Below are 16,314 nucleotides of genomic sequence, written 5' to 3' on the forward strand. Positions count from 1 at the left end.
AGAGAGAGAGAGGGAAAAAAAAACATATTTTCACAAAACGGACGGAATGGCATTCAGTATCTCCACCCGCAGAGCCGCTGTATGAAACCCGCAGTGCTTGGATTCCTACCATAAGCAGAAAAAAAAAACAACAACAAAACAACAACAAAATCTGTCTTCAAAGCTCAGATTCTTTGTGTGTGTGAATGTCTGCTGCACAAAGTTACAGGGGGAATGGTTTTAAAGTGAGACAGGGGAGGTTTAGGTTGGATATGAGGAGGAAGTTTTTCCCCCAGAGGGTGGTGAGGCACTGGAACAGGTTGCCCAAGGAGGCTGTGGATGCCCCATCCCTGCAGGCATTCAAGGCCAGGCTGGATGTGGCTCTGGGCAGCCTGGGCTGCTGGTTGGTGACCTGCACATAGCAGGGGGTTGGAACCAGATGATAGTTGTCCTTTTCAACCCAGGCCATTCTGTGATTCTATGATTTATTTGGCTATTGTTGGTCTAAGACTGAATCACACAACAAGTCCAGTCCCCACTCTCCATACTTGCAGTCCCCACTCTCCATAAATCCATAAATCCATAAATAGCTTTTCCTGCTCGTACCTCAATACATAGCACTGATGGAAGTGGGTTTCTCAGAGCAGAAAAAGCAGTCCATAAGAAAAGAACTAAAAACATTTTCATGGGTTAATGTCTCCCATTGTTAGCTATTTGTCCATTAGAGACTCCTTTAATGGTTCTAAGGTCTCACTGCTATTCCCCAAGAAAAGAAATGTCACAGAATTCAGCAGCATCCAACATTTTCCCCTTGGATGGGTGGAGACTCAAAGATTTTTTTCTCTGTGAATATCACAGACCCAGTGGAACAATCATAGTGTGAAATGCACTGATTTTCCCAGTGTAACCACAAGCTATCTCTTGAGCCAGGAAAAGGGGAAGGGGGTGGCTTGTGTGGATTGTAAGGGACAGGGGCATTTTAAAATGATGGAGTTTGAAAGGTTCCTTTCTCCTGGCAGAGGGAATCTGCCTAATGTCACCTCAAGGAACCAAGAAAGGAGAAATTCCTTCACTGCACATTGATGAGAATGATTATGGTGTTGCTCATACCTTCTAGCATTCCTTAAACGATGTATTTCTGGTCTTTTATGTAAGAAATAGTGTAGGACCCGAGACTGTTCCATTTTCCAAATCATTTCCCTTACAGGCTGCCATCCTTTTACATAATGAATCACAACACTAATGTGTACTACCAAAGGAACTCCTAGAAGACCTCAGAGGCTTCACGGGGGGAGTGCATTAGTGCACAACCACCCTCTGCATCATAAGAATACTTTCGATCCTTATCTGATTATTGCCTGTTTATAGAGAGAGCAGACACAGAGGCTGCAACCAAGTGCATGATGTGTATATGTGCATACCTACTTACACATAGGGATTAAAGGGGAGCATCAGAGCACAGAGCTCAGCACCCAGTATGCCCCTATGGAGACAACGCTTTCCCTAAAGATGGCAGGCTGGCAGAACTGAGCCCTCAGTACACACCTGCAAGAAACACTAAGCATCAGGTGCCCATCTGATGGTATCAGCAGGACAGAAAAGCAAAGTGTAATTTTTCAATCCTATGGATGGTATTAGGACCATTATTTACTGGCCCATAGCAGCTTGGGCTCATTCTGAGCACTTGTGAAAGACTCTTAGTGTCAAGAGTGCAATCACTCAAAGGACAGAGAAAGATGAGAGCACGGATAACACTAAAATACCACTTAGCTTCATATAACACAGCCTGGGCAAAAGAGTCAGGTCATTCAGATGGGGCTATGCAAGGTGAAGATAAGGCAGAGATAGGGCAGAAAACTCAGAGATGTGGGAATGGAGTAGGAGATACCAGTGGGATGGAGATGGCAGAGTACAGACCAGTTCTCCCTGGAGCTGAGCTTGTTCATAATCTGATGAGGACAAGCTAAGAGAGAATCCACAGCCCACTAATGGGTGCAGCAGAGCAAACAGAACCAGACTGCTCTTGGAGGTGCACAGTGGAAGGACGAGGGGAACAGAACAAGTTGTAGGAAGGGCTGAGGGACCTCCAGAAACCCCTTCTGACCTACATTCTGTGATGAGTTCACACCGCACGCTGCTGGTCACCACACCTCTCCTGATACAGCTGTCCTTTTTCCTAGTGTTACACCTCCCTGAAAGGGGGTTGATATAGTCCCGAGAACAGAGCTTCCCTGCCTCCTGTAAGCACAGCTTACCGGGAATACATTCTGGTCAGACTGGAGCCAACCATCCTCTTGGTCACTGTCTACCTGAAAGCTGTACCCAGAAGATGCTGCCCTCCACACATCTGGGTAATACCTCAGCTTGTGAACAGCCCCTGACAGAGCCATGCTGGGTTACAGGCAAGGTCTGAACCCACTGTTCACTACCACCACCAGCACCAGTATTGGTCCTATACCCCAGGCATACTGGTCAGGACGCAGCAGGGTGTCCTCAGTGCTCACTTTGTCCTCTTCTTTAATGTCTGTGGAGAAAAAAATGTCCTGCTCAGAAGCAGCAGAACAGGTGGAGGAAAAGTTAAACTTGGATCAAACTGGTCAGTTCCTTGGCAACTCGGTCACACAGCTGTGTGTGATCCAGTTTATTTCCATTCAGCACAGAGGGCTGATCCCCACGCCGGTGGAAGGTGCATCACACCTCACTGAGGAAAGCTGTGGTCAAGTTAAGCCTTCCAGATGCAGCTACTCTAATCACCCACTGAAAAAGCTTCAAGCAGGGTTAATACTCCCTTGAAATATTTGGGTCTTGCAGCCATTCAGGTGCAATTAGTCTCACTGATGTCACAGCATCCTACACACCTGCACCCAGCCGAAGCAATCCAGACGTCGCTCTGTGATGACACAGCTCTTATCTCAGGAAAACAAACCTCACTCACCAGGACGTGCTACCTGTGGCAGCAGAGGGAGCAGCCAGAGCTGCGTAGCTGCACCATCACATCCCCAGATAAGCATTTCTGACAGCATTTCCATTCACGTCATTTAAGTGAGAGCAGCAACGCTTCTTTCCAGGTAAAGCCAAAACAGGCGTACTGACATCGGGGTGGACTGGCAGTGTGGGAGCAGAGCTATGATGATGACAGGGTGTCCCAGGTAGTGGGTATGGTGGCAGGGAAGGTGTCACCTAGCTCCAAGGAGTAGCCGAAGCGAGCTCCTTGGAAAGGATTGCAGTGGGACGAAAACAGGGTGAAGAAGTAGTTGTGACCATTTTAGAAGAGGAAAAGAAAAAGGCTTGTTGTAAATACAATGGGACGAATGAGATGGAAGCAGGAGAGTGGCAAGGCTGGGTGTTAGATGGGACTCTGGTGCCAAAAGATGCAACCAACAGAATTTGGTAAGGAGATGACTCAAGGGTGATGCAAGGTGGGAGAGAGGAAACAGCAAGGGGCAATGGAAAACCAGAACAGAACAACGAGAAAGTGGGCAGAGGATGATAAAATGGGGAAACACAGAGGAACAAACCACAGTGAAGGACAGGTAGGGCATGATCAGCTGGGCTTCAATCTTGGTCTCAGCATGCGGGAGGGGCTGGAGGAGCCTCTTTGTTCAGTAAGGCAGTAAATAACCAGTAAAGGTTCTGCAGGATAAGGGATGTGAGCCTTCCTCTCTGCTCAGTGCTGATCAGAGCTCCCTGTGGGCTGTGTGCAGTGCTGGGCTCCCTGTGAGTGAAGGGTCACAGCAGTGATTTGGGGCTTAAAGTACTGTGTATGGAGGAGAGGCTGAGCGAGCTGGGGCTCAGCTGGGAGAAAGCTCTGCAGGATTTCCTCAGTGTGCACCGATGCCTGAAGGGAGCACAGTGGTGACCAGCGACAGGACAAGAGGTAACGGGCACAAATTTCAACACAGGACATTCTATTTATGCACAGGAAAACAATGTTTTGCACTTAGGGTGACAGAAGACTGAGACAGGTTTCCTACTTGTTGGTCTCCATCCACAGTGATATTCAAAACGCAATGGGCCACCACTGCAGGCAGCCAACATGGCTATGGACTTGACTACAGATCCCCAAAACTGCCTCTGTCTTCAGCTATTCTGAGAAGGCTGTGCAGCCAAACCAAGCTCTCCCATAGGGCACAGCCCCATGATACCCCAAAGAAATGGGCTCAAAACACAGCAGAGAGAATTCTCATCAGGAAGCTGATCCTTCAGGACCCTATAGCACCGATCCCATCGTGGTCTCTCAGCTTGAGATGTGGCTGGGATCACCACAAACCACAGCACCAGCCCAGTGCCCCCTCCACCAGCCAAGGATGCTGCACTCAGATAAGCATATCCCTGCTACCCCTGTGTGCCTGACAGCTTTCCATAGGATATATCTATAGTAATACAGGACATCAGCATCCCAGGGCTGGCAAAGACCATACGGGCAAAGGGGAAGGACTGTTTTTAATGGGATGTCTCCAGTCCATGTATAATCCTCTCCTTTCAGGGTAGAGATAAAAAAAATAATAAAACAAAAATAAAAATCAACGGATCCTGGGTAGTCAGGGAGAAGTAAAAAGCTGAAATAGCGAGGAATGCGTATTTTAAGATGTGAGTTTGCCACACACACTGGCATTTGCCACTGCAACGAGCTCTGGCAGGCACCAGACAGAGCTGGCGCTCCAAAAGGCAGGATGTCTGCACGAAATCAAACAGGGACAGAGAACACACAAATTCATTGCAGTAGTACCTTCTGAGAGTCCCAACTCTTGGGGATCTGACTTCCTCGTGTGTGGGGTAAGGAGGGGAGTGCTAGAAAACAGAAAGGCCTGTTCCAAAGTCCCTGTGAGTTTGGGGAAGAATAGAAAAAGAATGACCAAATGGATCTGGCAGAGCACAATCAAAAGAGCAGCGTCTGCCTGAGCTAAAAGCCTGCTAATAGCATAGCACTGATGGAGCCTGTGGCACAACTCCAACTGACTTCAGCACAGCCAGGATTTCACTATAAGTCCTTAAAAAAAAAAGAGTGAGGTTAAAGACTCCCCTATGCCCTCTTACTAACCAGACAGAAAGGCAGTTCGGCTGTGAGAGGTGATTTATCCAGCAGTGAACCAGCTCACCCCAAGGGACAGGAGAGCTCTGCTCTCAGCACCAGAAGCGTGGGGATGGATGTGATTCTCCCACAGCAGACGCTGTTCTGAAGGTGCAGGGGCTGGGCAGCAGCTGGAGGCGCCCAACACCAAAAGAAGTAATGATCCTGCAGTGAGAAATGGAAACGTCTGTAACTTCAGAGCTGGGTTTCTGGGGAGGAGCAGCTCTGGAAATGGTCGCTGCAGTAACCTGAGGGACACATGGGGTGCCTGAGGATGCACGTGTGTGTGTGTGTGCATGGGAATGGGTGACTGCACACGTGGAGCTAAAAAGGAAAAGGGACTAAGCGTGAGGACACCCTTCTAAGCATGAAGCAATTGTGTTCCCACAGCCAGCAAAACTGAGGAAATTTTCTTTCTTGAAAATAAATGCTACAAGGAAAGGTCAGATGTCATCAAAGAAAGAATTACCTATGAAGCTCCTGGAATTTAGTGCAGCTTTAAGAACAGATTTCACTGAAAACTATGGGCGTACTGAGGGATCCTTAGCCAAGACTGCTACAGAATGAGGCTGGAAATGTTCCTAAACCACCATTCCTAGTGAAGATAAATAAATCAAGCACACAGGTGGCATAACTATCCTATAGGTATGGATGTATGTATGTGGAACTCACATTTCAGCTGAAGCAGACGTGGCATTATAGGAGTTGTACCAAAACAAGAAAACAAATTGCACTGTGAGCTCAACACATTAAGGTGCAGTGGAATCAACCTCAGGAAAACCAAGTTCTCATCTTTGGGACGGGTTCTTTATATCAAAGACAATAGAGGACAGTCTTCTTTTAGGAAGAAATGTTTTACTCAGAGGGTGCTGAGGCACTGGAATTGGTTGCCCAGAGAGGTTGTGGGTGCCCCATTGCTGGAGGCATTCAAGGCCAGGTTGGATGGGCAGTATGATCCAGTGGGTGGCAACCCTGCCCATGGCAAGAACTACATGATCTCAAAGGTCTCCTCCAACCCGAGCCATTCTGAGCTTCTATGGTTCTACAAATTGCCAGCAGTGCTCAGGCTGAGACTCAAGCAGTTTACATACCTCATATACGCACTGATTAAGTCTCTAATTCTTGCTGTGACGTGGGAAAGGAACTTGCTAAAATCACTGAACAGTGGGAAACATGAATATCTTTGGAAAGCAGCACATCGCATCCAAAGAGAAGGAGATTTCCACGCAAAGATTTCCTCCTTAAACAGTAAAAGCTAAAGCTTCTCAAGTGATGCTTGCCAGCAAAATTACCCTGAGCAGAACCACAGCGTGGTTGGCTTGGAAGGGACCTTAAAGCCTTCCGCACCCTGTGCTGTGTGCTGGCTGCCAGCTCAGGCTGCCCACGGCCCATCCATGGCCTCGGGCACCTCCAGGGATGGGGCACCAGAAGGGTAACAAGGCGACAGGCCAGACGGGCTCAGCCCAGGGCAGCAGCCCATCGGAGCCCCCAGCACCGCACCCAGCGCGCCGGCAGCGCTCCGTCTGCCACCTGCTGTACGCCGGAGCCCTGGCAGCGCGCACGGGGAGCGGGGCAGGGAGTATGGAGAGCACGGGAGTACCGGGGAGGCAACGAGACTTCGTCCTGGTTGGGGAAAGAGGAAGAATTAGGAAAAGCAGGTCCTTCAGAAGCGTGAAAAGCCGCAGGGGTTGCGCTCGGAGCTCGGCTGGTGCAGCTTTCCAGCGTGCTGTGCATGGCTTTGTGCTCGTGTGCCTCAGTGCACAAAGCCAGCGAGAGCAGTTGGTGGATACGAATTACTTTGTAAAGCACGTGGGTGAGCTGCACACAGAAGCAGACTCTTGCACAAGGTATCTTTTGCACTGAAGCCTATGCTGCAGGTATAATTACAGTGCTTTACACTAACTGATGCAAAATCTACTTTCTCCAAAGAGCCCTACTGTTGCAACAAAGGAGATCGGGCAAGGGCTAAACTACAACAAATTATTTGTTGTGAAAGAGTTCTAGGCTTATCTGCCCGGGTAATGAGACATTTGAGACCTCTGCACAATACAGAGCACCCAGATCTAAGGAAACACAGATTGCCCATGTGAGTAGGGGCAAAGGCAGGCATAAAAAACACCACGATCTTGTTTTCCTGATAAGGTTCAGATCTTCTTATCTGAAACAGAAGTTTTAAAAAGCTTCTGATCTCCAAAGGCACAGAGATCAACTGGTAGTTAAGGATATGAGGCGAAAAGAAAACAGAAGTTCAGAGCTGGGCTGGAATCCCTTGACACCTTTGTGATGGAGGGTTGCTAACAGAGCAAGTTAATTAGAAAGCAGAAAAATATCAAATGTGTGCAAGCGGAGACACTGAAAGGATTTAGTGGAGGGAGAGCAGTTTGTGTGTGCTGCCTTTTACTGGGAGAAGTTCAAAAAGAAAGGAGAAGACTGAGGAGCAGCCAGAATCTGTGCTGTTACCAAAGGCAGAGGTTGCACAAAAGAGATTGAGTGGGAAGCACAGCAAAAACCCCAAAAACCAAACTGGGATCAGAGCTTCAGACTGAGCCCAGGATGTGGAATTGAAGCAGATTTGTCCTGGTGTATGCACACAGACACACACCCTGCTATAGCTGAGCCAGCTGGGAGTGGGAGATTCATCAAGCAAAGCAGGACAGGGCTCAGGGCTCTCCTGGACTGGGAGTCTGGAGCTGTGTTGGTGGGAGGCAGAAGAACCAACTAACGGGCAAATGATCTGAGGCAACACAACACTCAGAAGCCACCAGGGATCGTGATAGGAAGCAGGGCAAGGAGCAGCTGAAAGGCATGAGAGTGTTGGGTGAATGAGACAGAGCAGAGTAAAAATAAGCAGAGCATAAAAAAACAGCAGAAAGAGAAAGAAAACAATGGTGGAACCTGAGAAGGAAAATTTTCTGCACGGATCCCATGGCCAGGTGTGTGCTGGAGAGTTATAAAGTTGGACTGTTTGGCCCAAGCAATGCACAGCAGCAGAGAGAAGAGCTGAATGAGCCGGCTGTGATCAGGGCTCACATAACCACATCAGGGGGTGGGTGGTGGTGACCCACGCCTTGGAGAGAGAGCTGAAACCAGCTGCCCTCCTGTGAGCCCCCCAGCAGCCACGGGGTGCAGGAGATGTGCTGAGTGCAGCCTGAAGGAAGGGGAAACCTCCCGCGCTTTAAGCCAGCACGGTGCAGAGCAGTGCACGCAGCTGTGGGCAAACAGCTCCGCTGCCTCCAGTTCCTGTGGAAATTCAGAGAATGGTAAGGAACGGATCAGTTTCACCGGGGCCCTACTTGGGAAAAGGATGTTCATTAATAAAGACATCCCTGTTGTTATTCACAGAGCAGAGGATGCGTGGGCAGGGACTGAAGAGGAGCACAAACACCATCCCTCTTCACAGCACAAAGCCGCCCCGGCAGCGGGGCACCCGAGCAGAAGGCACCTGTGTCCCTCCTCCCTCCCAACAGCCAAAACATTCATCGGCACACACGCCGTGCTTGGACGGAGCCTTTTAGCAGAGCACACGGCTCATCTGCTGGGAAAAATCCCGGCGCTGCTTCTCACAGCTTGGCGAGAACAGCTGGGCTCCCACCGCTGCCCCGGGGCCGCCCATGCCACCACCTCTCCATGGTGATGAGCAAAGGCTCCGGCTGCCCGTGCAGCAAGCGAGAGGCAGCATTTCCAACCCGAGCTGCAAACTATAAGCAGCTTTCTAATTTGTGCATCCCTAACTGAGCAGTGAGTGCGACGGTTCCCGCTGCTGAGAGCTAAATAGGGGTCACGGAGTGATACTACAAGCAGTGAATTATTTATGGACTGTGGCACGGGGATTTAGGGTCGTGAGCACCGGCGGAAAATATTCCGGGTCACCCCTCCTCGCTGCTGAAGAACATAACCAGCTTTGAAAACAAATAGCTGTTATCCCTCCTTTGCTGCCAAAGATTCTCTAACTCCTTTTTGTGCTGAGAATAAAGCAAACACTCAGCTCACTTAAGAAACGCTTGAGCAAACTGATGAAAACAAACCGAAATGAAATCACAAAAGCAATCAGATGAAAGCACGGGCGAAATGCTGCTAGGTGTGACTCTCAGCAATCAGCCCATCTCTACCTGGAGCCCAGCATGCATCAGTTCTGCCTGCGTAACTCCAGACCAAGATCCAAGCAAGAAGCATCCACGTTCGGCCGGGCTGAAAGATCTTCTAATCATTACAAAATCAGCTGGGTATAAAATATTACAAGTGCTTTTTGTAGAATATGAATATTTGAGCTCCTGTTTTTCAAAGCACTTCCACTTACTGCTCTCGTAAACGAACCCAAGCACCAGCTACTGGCTCTGCTCAGCCCAGCATCACAGCAGTGCTTCTGCTTGAAAGGTGTGTGGTGATGCTTGAAAACAAGCCCCCATTTTCAGCTCTGAAATGCACACGCATATCGCAGAGCACAGTCAGCCTTTCATTTCACATGAGAGTGACAGCTCTCCTGTGAATTTGTAAACCCTCCTTTCTATGAAAAGGCAGAAAACGAGCCCGCCCTCCATCAAAACGTTGCTTCTAACCGAGTTAATAAGGATTTTCTGTAAGAGCTGGATGAGAAGGTAGCAGAGCAACAGCATCTACACACAGTGCTGCTAACAGACCGCTGATGAGGGCATACGTTCTAAAGCAGGATCTTGCTCACACTGACGTGCAGGGAGATGGCTCGGTGCTCCCCGGGTGCAGGATACCACTCACGATGGGTTGTTTCGAGGACAGCAGTGTTGGAACTGGTGCTCTTTCTCCGCAGCTTTTGGCGAGGTGCACGCGGAGGTTTAGCACACGTGCCATTACTACAGTGAATTTTTCTGATGTTACACTTAACTCCCATTGACACCGCTTCAAATAGATATAAATATCTGACTACATCCTGCTCCCTCCCTGTTACTCAGCAGCAGTTCTCTGAGGCAAACAAAGACAAACCACCCCACTCCACATATTTACATTCTGCTTAGAGCGCAGATAGCACAGTTCCTCAGACAGATGCAGATCCTGTCTGCTGGAGATGCACTTCATAATATTTAAACCATCGTGCAGTGTTGATCAAGTTCAGGTAACAGAGCTCTGAAAGGTATAATCTTTTACCAGCTACCATATTATAGAAGTCAATCAATCCCTTGAAATGCACCGAAAGTCAAGCTTTCCAAGCACTCAATCTGCCATTCATACTTCTACACACAGGTGAATCATTTCACCAGAACTTATCTAAATAAAGAAAAGCAAGCATCAAAGAAATGAAAACATCAGGAATAATTCAGACAAGTCTGGCAACACTGTCTCTGATTTCAAAGGGCGTAGGATCCAGCAATGTAACGTTCCGGAGCTACAGCAAAAGTAACACATGGACAGCCAAGTCAGCTTTCCAAATTCAGCTGCCTTGAAGCCAAACGAGCTGGGCTGTTGGGAACTAGCCCTTAGTTTGGGAAATGTTACAAAGAGCCTATTTCCTGACTAAGCTGCTTCCAGGACTCTCCACTGGACAGACACAAGTGACCTAAGAGATACCACAATATTGCTAACACCTCAAAGTTATTTTCTTGCAGAGATGGGCTTTGCAATGGAATGCGTGGGACCGACCCTCAGCAACCGTAAAGCAGCATTACTTCTTGGCCTCATTGAAGAAATGGCAGTTTACACCAGCCAGCACTTCTGTGCGTGTAGTCTTATGTAGGAAGGAGTCTAAATAAAGCACATCATCCCAAATAAATAAAAACTGCGTCATTCACCTTTTTTCCTGTGTAAAAAGATAAAACTCTTCCCCCCCAGCCTCGGTCGACCGCATTTGAAGTTCAACTTCAAAAATGCTGTCTAGGGTTTTACTGGTATTGATTAAAATTTCTTCATTAAAATAACTTCTGTGAAGTATCTGGAAGATGTAAGAGCTTCTCCCACTCATGTGCTCACAGCTGTTCTTATAAAGAAGCTCCTCGCTAATTTCTATGTTCAGAATGGGAACCTCTTCCATTCCCAGCACACATAATTTGAAGGGACTTTTCCACCAAATATAAACATGATCTGAGAGTGTACAGGCATTTATCCAAAAGGAGGAGCATTATGGAAGCCTGAGCTTTTGCTTTTAAACAGGATTCCCTTTGACACATCAGAAGTGCTTTCTCGTTAAAACAGCAATGTGTAAAACCACTGAGACAAGGATTTCAAACTGCCTCCCTAGCATGCAGCCAGCAAGGACTACGAGCTTCGGTTATCTGGATTTAGAAGGAAAAAGAGAGAGAGAAAAAAAAAAAAAAAAAAAAAGGAAAGGAAAGGAAAGGAAACCAACATTGCTTTCTCTAATACCCCTCAGGATTACAAGGCAAGGACACCTGCCTGCAGGACACAAAGCACTTTTTAAACTTCTGGCTGCTCCTGCGGTCGCCCCAGGCCGGCTGCGATTCCTGGGGTCCGCGCTGCGCAGAGCCCGGAGCTGTCCGCCACCGTGGTGCTGAAAGCACGGCCTCACCTGCCCCATGCGCGGGGTGCAGCGCAGGGAAGGGGAAGGGCTGAGCTGGGCACCGGGCCGGGGAGCAGAAAGGGGGTGTTACAAGGGGCAGTGTCGTCCCTGGAGAAACAGTGCAAGGGGGGAACCTTTGGATGGGTGGTGAAATTTAAAATCGTTTGATGGGTGCTGCAAGAATGGAATTCTTGGACGCAAAGGTGAAAACCTTTGGGTGAGTGGTTCAAGGGGAGGATCTCTCAAAGTGGTTGTGCGGTGGAAGATCATTTGGACTCTTGGTGCAAAAGAGAAGCTCGTAGCCAGTGTAAAGAAGAAATGCCTGGAAGGGTGGTGCAAAGAGGAAACTCATCCAGACACTTAAAGCAAAACCTTAGATGGGTAGTTCACACGGCAGCCCCCTGAACAGGAGTGCAGCGGGGGAACCCCTGGACAGATGGTGCAAAAAAGGGGAACATCTGGGCAGCCAGTTGAAAAGGGAAATGTTTGGACAGGTTGTGCAAAGAGGAAACTCTTTGACGGGCCCTTGGATGGCTGGCTGAAAGGAGGACTCTTGAGATGGGAAGTGCGCTGGGGGAACCCTTGGACAGAAACGCAAAGGGAAAGCTCATCAGGCGATCAGAGCAACGGGGGAACTTCAGACAGCGGGGTGTCCCTAGACCAAAGGGGGAGGATCGCACCTGTGTATGTTCATCTCCCGCGGCGGGCGCCGCGCCTTGTCGTAGGCCACCTTAGCAAAGACACCGGCGATGAGCACAAAGGCGATGGCCCCGCACGAGATGTAGACGGTGGCGTTGGTGCTGTCCTTGTCTGGGTCGTACTTGTTGGCGTCCCCGTCGGCGCCGTTGCTGCCGTCGGCGGGCAGCGCGCCGCTGGCTGTGGTGGGGTGGGCCCACTCGGGGCTCTTGTAGTTGCGGCACAGGCTCTGGTTGAGCTTCTCGGCGCGCTTGTTGCAGCAGAAGCGGTAGAAGCAGGTGCCGCAGCAGTAGCGGAAGCCCGTAAGGCTGTTGTTGCACTCGAACTCCTTGTCCCACTGCCCGCTCACGTCGTAGTACCCCCAGCACGTCTCGTGCGCCGGTGCCGAGCTCCCGCCGCCGCCTCCGCCTCCGGAGGGCGTCTTGCCGCCCCCCGCGCCCTTCCCTCGCCCGGGCAGCGCCGTGGGGGCGGCCGCCCCCGGGCCCGCCAGCGTCTGGTTCAGGAGCTCCTTGCCCGGCTTGGGGGTCCGCCGCGGAGCCGCCGCCACCTGGGTCCGGTTGCCCTTGGCGCGGGGGGGCCCGGCCGCCTGCGCGGCCGGCAGCAGGGCCAGGAGCTGCAAGGAGAGCAGGAGCAGCGGCAGCAGCAGGTGCCGCGGCCCCATAGCGGGGCGAGGCGGGGGCCGCGGGGCGGCCGGCGCGGGGTGGGGGGCGGCGGGCGGCGGCGCGGAGCTCAGCGGCCGCGGTGCTGCCCCATGGGGCGCGGGTCCCGTGCCGCGGGGATCCTCAGCGGCGGCCGCCCGGCGCCGGGCGCTTCATGCCGGCGAGCGGCGGAGCCCGGCGGAGCGCGGGTCGAGGCGGCGGAGTCCCGTGCCGGCCGGCGCTCCTCCGGCGAGGGGCTGCGAGAGACGGGGAGAGGGTCAGAGCGCGGCGCCCCGGGCACCCCGGCCCGCCCCCGCCTCCCGTCCCCCGCCCACGGCCTTACCATGCCGGAGCGGGACTGCAGCGCGGCCGCGGAGCAGGCGGGCTGCCCGCGCTCCTCGCGGAGGCGGGGGCGGAGCGGCGCGGAGCCGGGCGCGGAGCAGGGGCGGGCGCCGAGCAGAGCCGCGCCGCGCCGGGCGCTCCGGTAAGGCCCGCCCCCCGTCGCCGACCCGCTCCTTACATCACTCGGGGCCGGCGTCACCGCACGCGGGGCGCCGCTCCGCCGCCGGGTCGGCCCGGGCCGTGGTACCCCAGAGCCCCCCGGCCCGTCTGAGGCAGCGAGCCCCGCCCGCCGCCGCCTCCCCGTCCCGCCTGTCCGGCCGGCCCCGAAGGGCTGCGCGGGCTGGAGCCCGTAGGGCCCTATAGCGGAGCGCGGGGGGCGTGGTCCCCGCCGGTGCGTGCGGGATGTGGAGCGTGGGGCCGCTGTCCCTATCGAGCTGTGCGAGGGTTTGGTCCCTACAGTGATGTGTGGTGCCCGTAGGCGTGGGGTGTGATCCTTACGGGGGATGCGGTCCCATTGGGAGAGCTGGCTGTACAGACCAGGAGCCGGGGGACAGTGGGGAGGGGGGTATGGTGGCTGTAGCTGTGCGGGCTGTGCAGTCACTGTGTGTATGCACTGCACGTGGGGTCGTGTGTGAAGTTACAGCCTGTAAGTGTGTGCGGGGATTATGGTGGTCCCTGTGGATTTGGGGGGCTATGAAGACCTTGTAGGTGTGTATCGGTTTTAAGGACCCTGTGGATGTATGCTGGTTCCCTGCTATCCCTGACAGTGGGATGTATGGTCCGTGTGGATGGTGTGAGTGACCTATAAATGCAGGCAGGTTTGGTGTGAGACTGTGCAATCAGGTGTGAGATGCCAGTGTTTATGAGCTGGGCAACCAAGGAGCAGAGCTGCATTACCTCCTCCAGAAGTTCTGTCCCAGGACAGTGGTCCCAATACAACGCAGTGCTGGGCAGGTGTCCAAAGTCCCGGTGCTTCCCCCATGTCCCACTGCAAACTGAAGGAAAGCCTTTATAAACATTTCCCAAAGACATAAAAAGCACTGCCAGCTGTAAGGACACACAGAGGACAGAGAGGAATCGCAGCGAGGAGCAGCACGCAGGCAGAGAAAAACAGTGAAGTTAGTCTAAGTTTGGGACAGCCGAGCACAGAAAGAGATGATTTATCATGGACATACAGAGAGGTTTCGGAGAAGCCAGGCAGAGAAAATACTGAGTTTAGATGAAGTCCCAGGATGCTCAAAGTGAGCTTTGCCACTAAAGATAATCTTGAAACCTGGAGCTGAAGCAGCAAGGCAGAAGCAACATACCATCAAACTAGAGGTTAGGCAGACTCTCTAAGAAAATTTGGCTTGTTAGTAAACTAAAAATAATACTGCTATGTTGCCAGTCAAGAAACCAAATGGGAAGGGTTACAGGTTAGAAAAGTATCTAAGAGCAATGAATCAGATCCCACAGGAAATACAGCTGGTAGTAACAAATCCTTGTACTTGCTAACAGCTCTAGAGGAGCAGCATAGGTAGTAAATGGTACTAGGTATGAAGGATGCTTTCTTCTGAATATTTCTGCAGGTGGCAAGTCAGATGATGTTCACCTCTGGGGGGGAGAATGCAGAAGATTGGATGGGAAGAAGCCAATTAACTAAGAAATTGTAGATATGAAAGAAGGAGACTTCACAGGGAGCCTCAGTGTTATTGCAGTACGTAGATGTCATTCTCCTGGTGTAGAAACTAAAGAAGAACATGCATATATGACTGTCAGTTTACCGAGCTTCCTATGAAGAGAAGGATGATGTGTATCAAAAAGGAAACACACAGGTGAATAAAGATACGGTTATGTATCTAGGATTTGAGATTTTACTGGAGCAACTTTCTGTGCTATAAATACTTGTAAAGGGCAGCTAAGTCATCAGGCAGCCCCAGTTGTTGGTGCCATGGGGAGGAAGGAGAACAGGCCATTTTTTTCTCTCTCTGCATCTTCAGCTCTTGTATACACCAGAAAGCTCTGTGCTGCTTTTAGGCAGAGATGTATCGAACAAGTTATAAAGCTGTGGAGGCCCAGGTCTTTGTCTTACAGGAATCATCTCTTGGATCTGAAATACTGGAGGGGTAGAGAAGATGGTAAAGCCAGCTGTGGGCTGCAGAAACCCCAGGATGATCAAGGTAAGCTGAACCAGTAACTATTTTTGCAGCCGTATGCTGAGCCAGGTTGGATGGGCCCTGGAAAGCCTGATCTGGTGGGTGGCAACCCTGCCCACAGCATGGAGGCTGGAACTGGGTGGTCTTTAAGATCCCCTCCAACCTAAGCTGTGCTGTGGTTCCATGATAACACCCTGTGGCTGTCGGCAAGCAGTTGTCATGGACATGGGGAGTGGAAGGTGGAACAGGGAGAGGGGGAGCAGTGCAGTGGGAAGGGATACCACCCCCAAAATCTCCTCCCCTGGACCTCTCAACAGTGAATCATTGCCTGAGACTACATAGGTTTAAGTGCCCACAGCTCACGGTTGAACACGCTTTGTGTCACTCTAAGGAGAGCCCATGGGTGATGAGGTTGGCAAGGCAAACTTCAGCTCTGCCATCTACATCTACTCCGGTGCTGAGGATGATTGGGGAAGCATAGAATGGTTTGGGTTGGAAGGGACCTCAAAGATCATCAAGTTCCCAACCCCCTGCCACCTCCTCAATCCACTCCAACAGCTCCAGGAGTGCAGGGACATGCCCAGGTCTCAGTGGTGAGCTGGCAGCTGGTTGAGCTGGTTTAACACATCCACCCTCCTGAACTCTGCCTCCCTTGAGCCCAGCTCACATCCCTGCCTCTGGAGATGATGCTTTAGTTGTCTCACAAAACATTATTGGAAAGACTGCAAAGCATATTCCTTCCTCCTCATCCTCCATGGAGGAAGCAAGGCCAGGATGCTCAAATCTTCCCCACATCTGATATCTTTCTGCTCTCTTGGGCAGGAACTGAAGTCTGCAGAGAGGCATTGCTTTAGAATCATAGAATCACAGAATGGCCTGGGTTGAAAAGGACCACAATGATCATCCGCTTCCAACCCCCTGCTGTGTGCAGGTTGCCAACCAGCAGACCAGGCTGCCCAGAGCCACATC

General features: G+C 51.4%; 1 protein-coding gene across 3 annotated transcripts in view; it reads right to left on the bottom strand.

Moving 5' to 3' along the window:
- SHISA6 (shisa family member 6) overlaps positions 1-12,900 on the bottom strand; it is a 227,044-nt gene extending 214,144 nt beyond the window's left edge. For all 3 annotated transcript variants that reach the window (XM_048965351.1, XM_048965350.1, XM_048965349.1), the window contains exon 1: positions 12,215-12,900. In XM_048965351.1, coding sequence (XP_048821308.1) covers positions 12,215-12,891 — 677 coding nt within the window. In that variant the 5' untranslated portion in view covers positions 12,892-12,900. The remainder of the gene's footprint in view (positions 1-12,214) is intronic.
- Between the last annotated feature and the right edge of the window lie 3,414 nt (positions 12,901-16,314).

This window comes from Lagopus muta, chromosome 18 (genome assembly GCF_023343835.1).
Source record: "Lagopus muta isolate bLagMut1 chromosome 18, bLagMut1 primary, whole genome shotgun sequence".
NCBI lineage: Eukaryota > Metazoa > Chordata > Aves > Galliformes > Phasianidae > Lagopus > Lagopus muta.